Source organism: Monodelphis domestica, chromosome 6 (genome assembly GCF_027887165.1).
Source record: "Monodelphis domestica isolate mMonDom1 chromosome 6, mMonDom1.pri, whole genome shotgun sequence".
NCBI lineage: Eukaryota > Metazoa > Chordata > Mammalia > Didelphimorphia > Didelphidae > Monodelphis > Monodelphis domestica.
The window spans coordinates 262,807,702-262,824,692 of NC_077232.1; the positions used below are offsets into that span (position 1 = coordinate 262,807,702).

Genomic DNA, 16,991 nt, shown 5'->3' on the forward strand with positions numbered 1-16,991 from the left:
TGTTCCATTTTTTTAAAGGTGACCCAGAGAAGCCATTTCATCATTTCCCACTAGCTTCAGGATTTTATGATGAATCCATGTCTACTGGATATCCTTTCTCCATTATCCACCCTTACCATCTTCTTTCAGCTTTTTTTATGTGATGTCCTTTCTCATTTGACCATGAGTTCTTCAAAAGCAGAAACTGTCTTTTGCCTTTCTTTTTAAATCTAGATCTTAATAAATGTTTATTGACTTTTTCTCCATCAAGAGTGATAGATTCACTATAACTGAAAGTAACACCACAGTCCCTGAAGTGCTCTTAGAAGAGGAAGAAATGGCACTAAAGAGAACAAAGATAAGAAAAGCAGCTATATTGGACAAATATAGTGAAGGGAGATTATACTGGAGGCAATACAACTTTGAGGGTATTAAAGAACTGTGTATAAGTTATCTAAAGGAGAAGACACCAAAAGCATTGTAAAAATATTGAACCTTGGTGATTATGGGGGTAGAGAGAGGGGGAAAGGTCAAGAATAAGTACATCAATGACTATTGACCTACATGCTTCCTCTCCAATTTATAAAAAGACTTTATCAGAGTAATCTAGACATAAATTGAAGGCACCCATACCCATTAACAAGGGGACTAAGATGGAGCAAGAAGTAATATGGAAAGATAAGTAATATTCAATAATGGACCATCTTATTTTGCAACATAATGGTAGATATAGCAAGGACATAAGATTCCTTTGTGTTTCTTCTTTGTTAAAAAGCTTTTAAATGGAAAAAATTACTTTGCAAGATCTTTTATAGCAACTGTCTCCCATCAAAAGACAGAGATCATTCAGGATTCCTTATAAGATGTTATAATAGAATTAGTCCTGTTCTATGATAATTGAATAAGCCTCAGGTGAGGCATTAATGCTCACCAAATGTATTTTAATTATTAATTAACTAATTAATAATTAATTTATATTAATTTGCCACAATGGTAGAAGAGACGTGGTGCATAGTCCAGGTCAAAGAGGAACTTTGGGGGTAGCTAGGTGACTTAGTGGATAGAAAGTAAGGCCTAGGGTACGAGATTCTGTGTTCAAATATGACTTCAGACACTTCCTAGCTGTGTGACCCTGGGCAAATTACTTAACCCTTGTTGCCTAGCCCTTACCCCTCTTCTGATTTTGAACCAACATAGTATTAATTTGAAGATGAAAGGTAAGAGTTTTAAAAAAATTCCCTGTTGATCATAAGGTCCTCTTGATTCTTTTATTTGTAAAGGATATTATAGTAACCAAATCAAACTTCAGGACTTTAAAGAGCCTCCAAACAGAACTCAAAAGAGATTGATGTGTCTAAAGACCAAATGGATGAAAAATGCCTCTTGTCATAGACTAATAGACAAATATCACAGCAGGCCAAAAGTTCCTCCTGGCTCTTTAATACCAAGCAATGAGGAAGTTCTGTCATTAGTCTAAGTCTTTAAACCTTGACTTAATCAAGTTTCAAGAATGGTTTCAGTATCTTATAAGGAAAAAAGTAGCCTATTTTTCAGAGAACTAAGGAATTACTGTATTGCTCATAACCTAATAACCCATAGATCCCAATAATAGATGTATCTGGGATAGAAAATATAGATAGAAGGTGATCTTGGCCCAGAGTTGGACAGAAGAAGTTGAGCAGTTTGGATAATGTTCAGAAATTCTCATCCTATCACCTCTTTTTTCTAACCCCAAGCTTTCCATGTAAGCATAAGACCATTTTTCACCACCGCCATTTTTATTTTGGATGCTTAATGAATCTTAACTGTGAACTATTGCCCCTGAATACCTAAAGTTGAGCATCAAAAGTTGAGTAATAGAGTAGTACAGGGTGAGGCGCCATCAAGCTATAACACAAAACCAATAAGTCAATTAAGAACCAAAGAAGAAGTCAATTAAGAATGTAATTAAAACATTTTTATATCAGGAAGAAAAAAGGGGAAGCTCCCATGGCAACAATGAAAGATGAACAGTGCTCTATTCATACCTGACCTGTAGAATGTCAGGACAGACTGAGCAAGGTCTAGAGTATGTTGAGTGGAATTGATGTGCTAAATTTTGGGGAGAACATGGGCAAGATTCTCAAAGGAAAGGCAGAAATGAGCTATCATCTGAACCATTGGAGGGAGCCAACAAGCCAACAACTATATAGATGCAAGATATATGGAGATAGATAGATATGAGAGAAAGACAGAAATGTATATATTTATATCACGCTGTGGACCTTTTGACAAAGAAATAGCTATTTTAGAAAATATAATCACAAATATGCAAATTTAGTGCATCTCCAGCATGTGGGAGCATAATTTCCCTTCCCCTTTATACCCCCTCCATCTTTGGGGATAGGAAGAAGATTATTATGTATGTATGTATGTATGTGTGTATATATAGAGATATATATAAATGCAAATGAATATACACATACATATATAAACACGGCTGTGTGTGTGTATATATATATATACATATACATACCTATGTATCAATACATAGACATACCTAAATGCATGCATGCTATACATGATATAAATGTGAGATATAGATGTATATCAGCTAGGTGGTACAGTGGATCAAGTACCAAGCCTGGAGTCAGGAAGTTTCCTCTTCATAACTTCAAATCTAGCATCAGATATCTATAAGCTATATGACCTTAGGCAAGTCACTTAACCCTGTTTGCCTCAGTTTCCTCATCTATAAAATTATTTGGAAAAAGAAATTGCAAACCACTCCAATTTCTTTGCCAAGAAAACCCTAAATGAGGTTATAAGGAATCAGACAGAACTGAAAAAGATGACTGCCCACATTTATATTTTATATATACATATATGTATACACATACACATTTATATAGTATATATGAATATATACATATACACACATTTATATTATAGGAGTGATAGAGAATGAGGGAGAAGGTTTACAAAAGTCAGAGGCTTGGAAGGCTATTTCAATATTGTATATATGGGAAGGAAAGCACTTAATGAAAGAAGGAATAAGGCTACATAAAGGTCCTTGTCGATTTGGATGTGGTAAAATTGAGTGAGGTCCAAAAAAAAGGTCATTTTGAAAAATAGCCAAAGAAAACCCTCATAACAGAATAATTGAGAGACCAGATGTCTGTGAAACATGGAGACCCAAGCAAGGGACGACTCCAGTTTGGCAATATGTTTCAGCTAAAACTAAAATCCACAGACGAATCCCAGGACACATGGAGATCTAGCCACAGCTTGGGTGACGTTTCTGTGGGGCTAGTTCCGACCCTTGCCTTGAGAGATAATTACAAGCAGGAGTTTGTGGTACTGCTGCTCTACAAAGACTATGATTTGCATCCTGAGTAAGAGAAATGCACAAAGGAGAAAGTGGAAAATCCAATTCCCCTGTCTGGAAAGTAATTTAATCCATTGTTCCTGGAAGCCCTAGAGTGACATTAGATATTTGTAGAACCTGCCATAATGGGCAGTATTCTCATACAGCTGCGTGGAAGCATAGGGCCCCCCAAAAACTCAGAATTCTCTTAATTATTTGGGAATGAAATTCTCTGGATCTGACCTGATCAGGAAGACCCCAGAAATTCCAGTATGATTGGTAAGCAATTCTAAGGCAATGGTTTATGGGGGAAAAGAAACCATAAGTTGGCTCTAGGACCAGCAATACGGAATTCTGAAGCCACACAGCATCATTCCTTGGACATTGGAAACTGTTAATAAAAGGTTTTGTCATTATATTTTATTTTGTCTTCCTACAGACAGGGATTGGACTAAAAATTACTCTTAAAAGTTTCCTTCTAGATAGAAAATTCTATGATTCAAACATAAACTCTCTACCGTATTTTATTCCAGGTACACCAGATAATGGAACTGACCAGTAAGTAAAGCCATGATTTTTTTTTTTCCTTAGGGACATTTATAATGGTGGATTGATAGGCATTGGCATGGGGCTATAGAAAGATCATTGGCTTTCTAGATAAAGAACCTGGGTTCCAATTCTGTTTGCTTCATTTACTTGTGTGGTGAACCAGGTACATTATTTCATTTTTTTTTAATTCTGTTTCTTCATCTATAAAAAGAGAAAGTTGGGCCATCAGTCAATAAACAATTGTTAAACATTTATTAAGCACCTAGAATGTGCCAGACACTGTACTAAGAACTGAAGTACATGGCTCCTAAGTCTAAGGTACAATAGGATCTCATTTTATAGGACCAATACATCTCAAGACTCTTCATGGGGGGGGGGGGCAGCTAGGGAGCCCAATGGATTGAGAGTCAGGCCCAGAGACGGGAGGTCTTGGGTTCAAATCTCACCTCAGCCACTTCCTAGCTGTATGACCCTGGGCAAATCACTCAACCCCCATTGCCTAGCCCTTACCACTCTTCTGCCTTAGTACCAATCCCCAGTATTGATTCTAAGATAGAAGGTAAGGGTTTTTAAAATATGTATATTTTTAAAGACCCTGAAAATGTCACATAATACTAAATAATACTACATAATATTAACCCAAATAAGCATTTTTTATCAAAAAATACCTAGACACTTTTTGAATTTCTTGGGCTTATCAGAGCTATCAGCATCACTACTCTTGTGCTTCGGGGCCATTATTAATGACCAAAGAACATTAATGAAACAAAAAGAAGCACTTCTCTCACGCTGGCATGACTTATTGCAAGTAAGAACTCTGGACAAAGACTGATGATGTAGGAGCTGATGTTTGGCTCAAAACAATGTAATGACTCATTCTAATGTTTCTCAGAGTGAGAATGAATATGATTAGGTGAACTGCTACAAAATTTTAAAGTAATTAAATATTTTTTTATTTTCTATATTTTCTTCCTTTATTTTTAATTGCAAATTGCCTTTACCCAAATTTCATATCTGTTGAGTTCATGTAAAAGAAGGTCCTGCTTCATTCTCTAGATTCAAGATCCTATTGGCCTATATTTTTAAAGTATGTCAGAAAGAGATGAAGTCTTTGAAGTTTACAGACCCAAAAGTAACCACCAAATCAGATATTTACTAGTTACAATTATAGGCTAGTTATTTAATTTCCCTGAACCTCAATTTCCTCATTAATAGGATAAGAATAATAAAACTTGTACTTCCAGTCTTAAGGGAAATGATGTTAAGGGAAGTGCTTGGGAAACCTTAATAGGTTGTAGAAATGTGAACTATGTACCTCTCTTTTCAAGAGAAGTGCAATATAGCACCAAAAAAAAATTTTATTACGTAGCTAGTATGTGCCTGGAATGCTTCTAGCTTCTGGGGATATAAATAAGAAAAAGAAAAATAGCCCTTGTCCCCAAGTTGTTTATTTTTTATATAAATTTTAATATAATTTATTTATATTTTATATGTATATAAAATATAATTTAATATAATTTTAATATAAATTAATATTTATATTAAAGGAAGGCAATATACAAAAGGATGCAGGGCAGAAAGGACATAAGTGAATAGAAAGCCTACTTACTACATAGGGTTTGGCAGACTAACAATTAAAGATACATGGAAATTCTATAGAGAAAGAGTAATGATGTTCAAAGAGGTCTTGCTGTAAAGGGCAGAATTCAGGGATGCTATTCTGGGTTGGAACATATTAAGGACATCCCCAAAAAAATATATTTTGAGAAAAAAAAGAAATTTCTAAATACTTAGATACCCCATAAAAGAGAGAAGGAAAGGGAAAGGGAAAGGGAAAAGGGAGAGAGAGACAGACAGAGAGAATTTGCTATAGTAAAGAATATTCTAAACTTTGATTGGATTTCCAGATCTTACACTTTTATTGCTGAGTTGCCCTGAACAAATCACTTAACTTCTATGGGTCTCAGTTTCCTCATTTATAAAAATAGAGGGTGAATTCAGTGATTGTTAAGATCCCTATCTCCTTTCAATCTACGATCCCATGAGCTATAGCACAACTTGCCCAAAGAAATTTGCAGCCTGTAAACAAGACTAAACTGAGCCCTGGGTGCCTGCTTAAAGAATAATTGTACATGACATTTTGAAGCTGACCTGCATGGCCTCATCCCCAAGAATGACTGGAACTGCAGAGTCTTTGTTAAAAATGGCAAAATAGTTGGAAGCAAATAGTCTGACCATTAGAGCCAAGGTGAGAGAGAAAGAGAAGACCTAATTATTTTTAAAGGCAAATAGGAAACCCCACTTTGAATATACACATGCATTTAGGGGGAGTTGTATTAACCTCAACCTAGAAAGATGGAAAGTTGTTGATTTTTTTTTTAATAAGCATCAGAAACTTTTAAACATTTCTTTTCCACTCTGCCTCACCACATGAAGTGAGAATAGAGAATTTGGAATAAAGATAGGAAGGGAAGAGGGGAGAAGAGAACAAGGATGGGTATCCCTTCCACATTGCAACTTTCCCCATCTCAGTATATTGATTGTCAGAATTGAAAACAAATGGGAATTTTGGAGTTTTTTGTGGAAGCCATGGAGGACACGCAAAGGCCAGCAGACAGCAGAGAATAAGTTTAGAAACTGTTTAAACGATGACCAAATACTTACCACAAATTTTACAATAAGGTACTATAAACACCCCAGGAAAGAAAAAGAAAAAAATTCAAATTTTTTCTTCGAAAAATTGTACATTTTCAAGATTGCAAGAGTGTTGTGCCCATCACCCCTGCAATGTAGAAGGGATAGCTGTGTTTATTTAGCCCCTTCTATGTGTCAGGCATTATACAAAGTGCTTTAGAAATAATATTTAGAAATATTGTCTTCTTTGTCGATCAAAGCAACGCTGATGAGAAAACTCAAGCAAACAGAAGTTAGGTAATTTGTTAGGGGTGGGGCCACATGTCTAAAGGTGTCTGAAGCCAGAATTTATTCAGTTCTTCCTGAATCCAGGTCCAGCATTTCATACATGTGCCAAGTACTCATACAGTACTCAGGTCTGTAGGAACATTTCTCTCTCCTGTACTTTCTATCTCAGTACTGGAGATGTATTTAATGCATTTATTCTGAAAGGTTCAAGTTGGTCTTTCTTTGCTGTATCTCATGGATATTTTTTAAAACAATCTATTTGGTTTGGGTGAAAAGGAGAGTGAAAAGACTGTGTATGCATATATGAATAAACATAGTGTTTACTACAGACATAGACAAGTAACTATTTTTTTTAATTTTTCTTTATGCACTTTTTTCACAAATAAATCATGCTAATTACTTTGGTACTAACTTAATCTTTCTAATATTAATAGGCCCCAATCAGATAAAGAAAGTGTTAAACTTCTCACTGTCAAGACAATTTCTCCTGAGACCAGTAAGTACCTTTTTATTGTATAGAAGCAGGATGTTTTACTTAGATTTTGGTAATGTAAAAATGGCATGAAAACAGCACTTTATTAGAAACAGTCAAGTAGGAATTCCAATAACTCGAAAATCATTTTAAGGGAAAATGAGGCATGGGGATACCCCTGCCTAATGAAGATACTGGACTAGATGACCTCAAAATGTGTTTCCAGCCCTGCTAGAATAAGAAGAAGCGGGTGGGATGAAGAATGGGAATTGACTTAAAGAATTTCTAATACCAATTATGTCAGGAAGTATATAAGTCTAGAAACAACTATATTTTTCAAATGTTTAAGCATTTACCCTTTGGGGAAGCAAAAAAAAAATCCAGAATGGAATCCAGCTTATTAACTCTCTCATTAAATTTATTAACATGTATTAATTGCCTACCATATGCCAGACTCTAGAGAATGCAAAAAAAAATATGAAATAGCTCTTTCCCTCAAGAGAATATTGTTAAGTAAATCTAAAGTAGATATGAAATATTTTGAAAGAGAGAATAAGAGTTAACTGAAGATTCCAACATAGGTCTTCTGCAAGAGATGGTGCTTAGGTTGAGCCATAAGTAGGGATTCCAAAAGCAGAAGTGAAGAACAGACCATGGGACAACCAATCTATGCAAAATTCAGAGAGATGGGAGATGCAAAGATCAGTGATCCAGTTTGAATAGATCATAAACATGAAGGGGAATAATGTACAATGTTGGCTGAATCTATACAATGAAGGATTTTTTTTTATTTGATCCTAGAGGCAAAAAGGACCTTACAGTAGGTAGAGCAAAACTCAGGAGAGAGACAAAAGTTAAGAAGAAATCTAGGAATCACTTTGTTGGATTCTGCATTATCTACAGAACTACTTTTCACAACTGAGAAAAAATATCTGCAACTCAGAGATTATACGCATTAGTCAATGTTTATATTTTTTCTTTGGAAGTTAGGAATGATTGCCATCCTTGATCAAGAAACCTTAGTTCATACTAAAATTCTCCAATACATTTTAAAATCTGACTTTCTCTCAGAGTTTTAATATATCAGTCATTTAAAGTAAAGCAAAATTGTGTCAGAATAATCTTTAGATATAGGTTCATTTGGGGGAAAATGTATTTGCCCTTAAACTGAAATTTTGTGAAACTAATAGCTGAATAGTCATGTATTAGTCACTCAAACTCTCTCGAAGAACCAATTTCTAAACTGAGGGTGATAAAAACACCATACCCATGCTACAAGACTGCTGTTAGGATTAAATGAAACCTCACATATAAGTCACTTTTCAAACCTTAAATTTCAGTTATTATTATTGGGAAAATTTGTCCTCAGATTTTTTAGGTCTAGAACTCTGAGGATCCAGAAGCATGACGAAGTATAGAGTTCTTGTGTGCTGAGTATGGAGTGGAGGAATACTTTAATGGGGGGTTATGGAAGAAGAGATGTACCAGAAAGGAAACTAATCCCCTGTATTCATCTCTTCCTTCTGAATTTTTCTTCTACAAGTTTACTCTGAGCAAATTGTCTTTTCTTATCTAGAAATGTGATTTAGCCTTGTTCCATTGCCAAACTTATAAACTCTGATTTTCTGTTTGTAACCTCAGCATTTAGAACAGTGCTTTATACATAGTAAGTGTTCGATAAATTATTTTACCTCCTCATTCAAGAAAGAAGTGTGGTGATCTGGGTTTAGCTTCAGTGCTCTATGCCTCTCTAATATTCATTATGGGACTAGGTCAGAGTGTGAGCATCTCTTGGTAGCTGCTCTGTCCTCCCTCCTCTTGCCCCACTTCTCTCACACATCAGAGGCCAGAGATTTAATCAGCTATACCCTCTACAACAATAAATTCCTTTTTGTTCTAGAGGAAATATAATTGTTTTGGGGTCCACATAACCCATTCCTCAGCTAGTTTACAGAATGTATTTTAAATTAAAAGTTATTAATACAATAATAATAGCCAAGAGCCCCTAGTTAGAAAACTTACTAATACATGGACAGAGATTTAGCTCTCTACCCTAATTGAAATTGTGGATATTTCCAGCTAACTAGTCTACCATGTTCTTTTTCTTGGCATGACCTAAGTAAACAGATGTGCAATAAAAGTCTTCATGACTTACCATGAGCTTTTAATGGAATTAAATTAAAACAATTAATAATATCTATAAGTAAGTGAAATTTTGTTTAAATTAAGAGGCATTTAGTTGGAAAATTAAGTCATTCCTTCTTTTCATGGGAAAGTTAGATAGATATCAAAGTGGATAAACCACAGGGCTTGAATTTGGGAGGACCTGTATTCAAATGTGGCCTCTAATACTAACTAGCTATAAGATCCTGGCAGAGGCACTTAATCTCTATTCATTTCAAAGTCTTCATCAATCAAATGGAAATAATAATAACACCTACCTCTGAAGATTGTATGCCATATAAATGTTAGCTACTATTCTATTCTATACTAATCTATTACTAATGTTCCTACTGAACTGAGACTACTGTAATCAAATCTTTTATTTTGACCCCTACATACTACATTTCAAGCTAATTGATCCAAGAGCTCTTTTTTTACCTACTTTTTTCCTACCCATCCACTAAAAAGTCACAAATTGGAATGCCTCTAAAAGCCTACCCTATTTTTGAGTTCTGGGTGGGTATATTTTTCAAATTAAAACACACACACACACACTTTTCCTTGATGGTTTTCTGCCCCAAAACAAATAAATTTATCTTTTCTAGAAATATAATCAGAAAAATTAACTAAATTTTCAGACAGAAATTCATAGGCTTCTTTCAACAGAGAAGTTTTGCAACTTCTTGTATTAAAATGAGCCTATAAACTATATATATATATATGCATATATATGTAGTGATGAGATAGGGTATGATAATGTGCATGTTCATAAGTGAATTTATTAAAAATATTTATTGAGCTCTAATTATGTGCAAAGTACTATGCAAGGTATATTGGGTGACATAAGGATAAATTAGACATGTTCCCTGCCTTTAAGAAGCAAGGACAAGTCAGTTGGGGGGATGGAGAGGAAGAGATAGGATATGTACAAAAATAACTGTGATAGAAGGCAGACTGTGAAACATGCCATAAGAGAAATGAGAGGTGTGGGTATTCAGTTGAAAGAAAAAATCATGTCCATGCAGTCATGCTTAATCATATCTCCACCCACTACCCTCAAATGGAATTGGCATTTGATTTGAGCCTGGAATGATGGGTAGATTTTTATATAAAGGTATTACAGAGGTGAAATAAGAAGGGCAGAAAAAGGGGAGCATTCCAGGCACAGGGAATGATATAAGCAAGGGCATTGAGATAGGAAATGGTGGATGGGATGTATTTAGGAATGGCAGGCATTCTTCTCAGTTGGCTGGGTCAGAAGTTTTCTGAAAGGGAATAATGAGAAATACGTCTGAGCATATTGGTTGGAGCTAAGAAATAGAAGAATTTGGATTTATTCACTGGGCAATAGGAGTAATTTAAAATTTGGGACCCAAGGAGTAGTGATGATATTTGATGAGGGGACTCAAAACCATATTATATAAGAATCCATTGAGGAATTTGGAGTCTTTTGCCTGAGAGGAGTTAAGGGATACAAGAGAGCTATCTCAAAATATGTAGGCAATAGACACCACCAATGGTTCAAGTGATGTAGAAGACTTTTTACTCAGTATAAGGAAAAACTTCCTAATAAATAATTGTTCCAAAGATGTATGGGAAGTAATTTTCTCATCACTGAAAGCCTTCAGAAAGGGGCTTGATGATCACTTGGGTGCCTTGTAAAAGAGTTCCATCCTTCAAGTATGGGGTTAGGCTGGAAGACCACCAAGGTTCCTTTCAACTCTAATATTCTATGACTGTACTGTCTGAGCCATGCTTGAGGAATACATCCAGATACATCTGTTTTTCAATGGTGAATAAAATAAATTGGACAAAGGAAAAACCAGAAGCATTTATGTAGGTTTTTTATAAGGGAAAGTTAATGAGTGTTTCATCTCCTAATATTTCAGATAGATGGCAGCACTCCCCTACCACCAGTCCATCATCTTGTCAAATGACTTGCTACCTACCCTGTGCCTACCCTTGACCCCACTACCCCTTCTAGTTCTAAAATCATAATAAAATCAATACAGTTAGAGATCCTGGAAAGTATATGGCCATTCACTTCCCTGTATTTCCCCTTATTCCTGTGACTTTCTAAACCTAAAGAGCCCTCCCTATTCACTTTTCCCCAATGTTATTTCTGTCTATTAGAAGATGTCTTGAAGACAGAAGAATCTTTGATTTTCATTTTGTGTCTTCTTCACATAACACAGTGATTGACATATAGTAAATGCTTAATAAATTACTTTTCATTCATTCATAATGAGGGTCTGAATTTCAATGATGGTGGAGAGGAAGGAAATAAGTGTTTCTTAAGCACCGACCATGTTCTAGAAACTGCTATAAAACTTTACAAATAATATCTCATTTGATCCTCACAACAACCCTATGAGCTAGGTTTTATTGTTATCCTCATTTTTCCAGTTGAGGCAACCAGGAATTAAGTGACTTGTCCTGGGTCACACAGCTAGGGAATTTCTGAGGCAGGAGTTGAACTTAGGTCTTTAAAAAAAAATCTTTATATTTCATCTTAGAATTGACACTAAGTATTGGTTCCAAGACAGAAGAGTAAAAGCTTGGCAACTGGGGTTAAGTGACTTGCCCATGGTCATACAGCTGGGAAGTGTCTGAGGCCAGATTTGCACCTGAAGACCTCTCATCTCCAGGTTTGGTTCTCTGTCCACTGAGCTACCTAGCTTGTCCAGAACTCAGGTCTTCTTAACTCGAGTGTCCACTGTGCCACCTAGTTTTCCAAGAGTGGCAAGAATGGGGTGGATTTGAGAGAAAGGAGGTGATCAACATAATAATATAAAAATCTGGCAGAGAATTCCAGGAAGATGAAGATAAGCATCAAGCCATTAATTTCACAATTATGGGGGAGAAGGATTCTTAGACAACTAAACAGATTATCTATTCTCTTCTTTTTCTGAACTGGAGAAAAAAGCAAGGACAAGTAACCTCTGAGGCCACCAGGAATGTTCCCAATAGCTTTCTGTAGTAGTTCAACTGCATTTAAATCTATGTCCCAGTATAATTTACTTTTTTTTTTAACACTTACTTTCTGTTTAGTAACAACTTTAAGAAAGAAGGGTAGTAGCTAGGAAAATGGGATTAAATGACTTACCTAGGGTCAAACAGATAGATTATTTCCTTTTGAGTCGAGAGTATGTATGATAGGCACCAAATACTTTTTTATATAAAATCTATCCATCCAGGTCTGCTTTTCTGAGCTCCTCACTAAGCAACTATTCAAATCAAATATCTTTTGAACTTTTACATGTTGATTCTGGGAATTTGGGACCATTTTTAATATAAGAGGTAAGGAGCACAACCTTATAACTGAATGGAGGTCTGAAGAGACCTTCAGTTAATTGAAAAGACAGTTAAATTATTTTGTGACAAGTACTATATTAATCTGAATATAGTATATAGAATATACCCCTTTTCTTTTTTTCTTTTAATGTAGATTTATATGGGAAAATATATATTATATGTATAGGTTGTTTCAAAAAGTCATTGAAGCATAGCTTAAAATATATTAAAATATAGCTTCAATAAATTGAAACTGCATTAATATTTTTGGGACACAACATATACACACACATATATACATGCACGTGCATACACATAGTTAATGGGCACCATACATATACATACACATATTGATGTGTATATTTAGTGGGAAAGATATTTTTAATCTATGTATGCTATAGAAGTTTTGAAGTCCTGAGATTCATATTCCCACTGACAGATCAGATTCCTAGAGTTTGGCTATGTTTCCTCCTCAGGAAAAAAATGTATAAATAATAATATATTTTTAAGTTTAATCTGAATTATTAACATTTTCTACATCATTTTCTTAAGTCTGGATCAAATTCAAATCTAAATCTTACATAAGGATCCCTGTGGAGTTGACTAAGAAAATCACATTATCATTATCTATGTTCTACCGTGATTTTTATTTATTTTGTTAAATAGGATAGCAAGGTGGCTCATTGGACAGAGTACTGAGTCTGGAGTCAGGATGAAATTAATTCAAATCCAACCCCAGGTACTAACTAGCTATAAAAATACATGGATTTATCTTCCTATATAGGGCCCAGGCTTAACCTCTTGCCTCAGTTTACTTCTTGTAAAAATGAGGATAATAATAGCATCTACCTCCCAGCATTGCTCTGAGGATCAAAAAAGATAAAAATTTAAAGCACAAACTACCACAGTGCCTGGTACCTAGAACATGGTAGGTGCTATATAAGTGTTAACTATTAATATTATTATTATTATTATTATTTTTAATATTTCCCAATTATGTGAAATATTTTTATTTTGTTTATTTTTAACATCCTTTTAAAATTTTTGAGTTCCATATTTTCTCTCTCACCCACTGAGAAGCCAAGCAATATAATATCATTTATGCCCATGAAATCATGTAAAACATATTGGCATGTTAGCTTTATGGCAAAAAAAATATATCAAAAAAGTTGAGATAATTGGACTTCAGTTTGCACTCAGAGTTCATCGGTTTTCTCCCTGGAGATGGAAAAATTTTACATCATGGGACCTTTGGAATTGTCTCAAATCACTGGATTGGTTAGAATAGCCACATCTTTCACAATTGATCATCATTACAACATTGCTATTACTGTGTACGAGGCTCTCCTGGTTCTTCTCACTTCGTTTTATATCAGTAGATCTTGCCATGTTTTGTTTTGTTTTTCCAAAAATCACCCTTAAGTCATTTCTTATAGAACAATAGTACTCCTTCATAATCACACACTACAATTCATTCAGTCATCCCCTAGTGATAAGCGTGTTCTTGATTTCAAATTCTTTGCAACATAAAAAGTGCTTCTATAAATATTTTTGCTCTTATAGGTCTTTTCCCTCCTTTTAAAAATCTCTTTAGAGTACAGAATTAGTAGTGGTGTTGCTGGATCAAAGTTTATGCAGTTTTATAGTCATTTGAGCATAGATACAAATTTTTCTCCAGATTGGTTGGATCAGTTTACTACTCTACCTGTAGTTCATCAATATACCCATTTTCCCTTATTCTCTCTGGCATTTGTCATTTCTGATAGGTAGGAGGTGGTATTTTAAAATTGTTTTGATTTGCCTTTCTCTAATCAATATTAATTTAGAGCATTTTATATGACTATAGACAGCTTTGATTTCTTCTTCTGAAAACTGTTCATATTTTTTGACCATTTATCAATTAGGAAATGGATTTTTTTTATAAATTTGACTCAATTCTGCATACATTTGAGAAATAAGGCCATTATCAGAGCTTCTTCGGTAAAATTTTTTGTACATTACATCATTATCCCTGGTACCTTTTAAAAGAATGTAGTTTCTCTGATTCTCTTTCAATTAGGACTGTTTTTGTTTTTGCTTTGTCTGAAATCACTCTTGTTACCCCATGCTCTTCACTTCTGCTGAAATATAATAGATTCTGTTTCAGCCCTTCATTTCAACTTTATGTTTATCTTCCTTTCCCAAGCATGTTCTTTAAATACAACATGTTGTTGGATTCTGATTTCCAGTCTATTCTTTCATCCATTTCTGTTTTGTGGGTTAGTTTATACCATTTGTATTCACAGTTATGATTATTAACTGTGCATTTCCCTCCTTCCTATTTGTTCTGTTTATCATTCTTTCTCTTGTTATCCTATCCCACCTCAAAAGTCTATCTTGCTTTTGACTACTGTCTCCTCCAATTGATCCTCTCATTATTCCCCCACCCTAATATTTTTTATCCCCTTCCACTCCTGTCTCCCTGTTGGCTAAAAAAGATTTCTGTGCCCAATTGAGTATGTGTTTGTTTCTACTTCCCTCTTTGAACCAATTCCAGTGAAATTGATATTCAAGCACTGCCCATCCCTTCCTTCCCATTTACCAGTCCATAATAAAAACTCTTCCTTGCATGTCCTCTTTATGGAAGAAAAATTTGTCCTATTCTATGTCTCCCTCCCTCTCCCAGCTCATACCCCTCTCCCATAAACTCACATGCATGTCTTCTGAGTTTATAGACTGTTCTAACAGTGATAAAATCCTTAGAAGATACATGTAGGAATACAAAAAATTTTCCATGTAGGAATACAAAAAATTTCCATGTAGGAATACAAAAAATTTCAATGTAGGAATACAAAAAAATTTCCATGTAGGAATACAAAAATTTCCATGTAGGAATACAAAAAATTTCCATGTAGGAATAAAAAAAAAAATCCCATTGGGTCCCTTAATATTTACCTCTTTATTCTTCTCTTTATTTATTTACCTCTTTATTCTGTTCAGATATAGTCTTTTCATTATGAATACTTGTAAGTCCTCTATTTCATTAAATATCTATATTTTTCCTTTGAAGGATTCAAGAATATTCAGTTTTGCTGGGTAGGCTATTCTTGATTGTAATCTTAGTTCCTTTGCCTTCTAAAGTATCATATTCAAAACCCTATTGCTCCTTTAACATGAAACCTGCTACATCTTGCATGATCCTCCATAGTATTTTAATTATCCTCCACAATATTTGAATTATTTCTTTCTAGCTACTTGTGATATTTTCCTCTTTGCCTGGAAGCTCTGGAATTTGACTATAATATGCCTGGGACTTTTCATTTGGTGATCTCTTTCAGGAGATGATCAGTCAGTGGGTTTTTTCAGTTTCTATTTTATGCTCTAGATCTAAGATATTGTGGAAGTTTTTCTCTGTAATTTACTAAAATATTATGTCTAGGCTCTGTTTAAAATTATGACTTTTAGACAATCCATTAATTATTAAATTATCTCTCCTTGAGCAATTTTCCAGGTTATTTCTTTTTTCAATTTTCAAGTTTCTTTTTTTTTTCATTTTCTATAATTTCATTACGTTTTTTGAAGTTTGGCGGAGTCTTTAGGTTCCACTTGCCCAATTCTAGTTTTTAAGAAATTACTTTCTTCACTCAGCTTTTGTACTTTTTTCCATTTGACCTATTCTGCTTTTAAAGTACTTTTTTTTTCTTCCAGAGAATTCTTTTGCCTTTTTTACCATTAGACCAATTCTAGTTGTTAAAATGCTATTTTCTTTAGTATTTTTGTGCCTGTGTTTAAATCAAGCTATTTATTCTTTCATAATTTTCTTACATCATCCTCATTTCTTTTTCCAATTTTTCCTCTACCATTCTTATCTCTCCCTTTAATTCTTCCAAGAATTTTTGTTGGGCTTGGATTCAATTGGCATTTTTCTTTAAGGCTTTTGTTGTAGTTCTTTTCACATTATTGTCTTCTGAGTCAGTGTCATGGTCTTTGCTGCTAACATAGTAGTTTCTTATGGTCATTTTGTTGTTACTGTTTGTTCATTTTTCCACCCTTTTTCTTGACTGAAATTTATGTTAAAATTAGATTCTATTCACCTAAGAGTGGGAAGACAGTATGCCAAACTTAAGACTTTTTTGCATTGCTATTTTCAAAGTTGATTCTGAGGCTCTGTAAGTTTTTAGTGTTTCCAAGGTGATGTTATCCTGGGAGAGATGTGGTCACTCCTTCTCTGGCCAGTGCTCCAGTATTTACACAAGAAGGGGCCCTGATCCCTACAGCAACAAATGT

At 34.6% G+C, this 16,991-nt stretch overlaps 1 protein-coding gene across 3 annotated transcripts in view; it reads left to right on the top strand.

Moving 5' to 3' along the window:
- The window catches only part of EMCN (endomucin), a 157,237-nt gene that overhangs the window by 127,839 nt on the left and 12,407 nt on the right, over positions 1-16,991 (top strand). For all 3 annotated transcript variants that reach the window (XM_007495884.3, XM_007495882.3, XM_007495883.3), the window contains 2 exons: positions 3,859-3,883; positions 7,231-7,292. In XM_007495884.3, the coding sequence (XP_007495946.2) occupies positions 3,859-3,883; positions 7,231-7,292 (87 nt within the window). The remainder of the gene's footprint in view (positions 1-3,858; positions 3,884-7,230; positions 7,293-16,991) is intronic.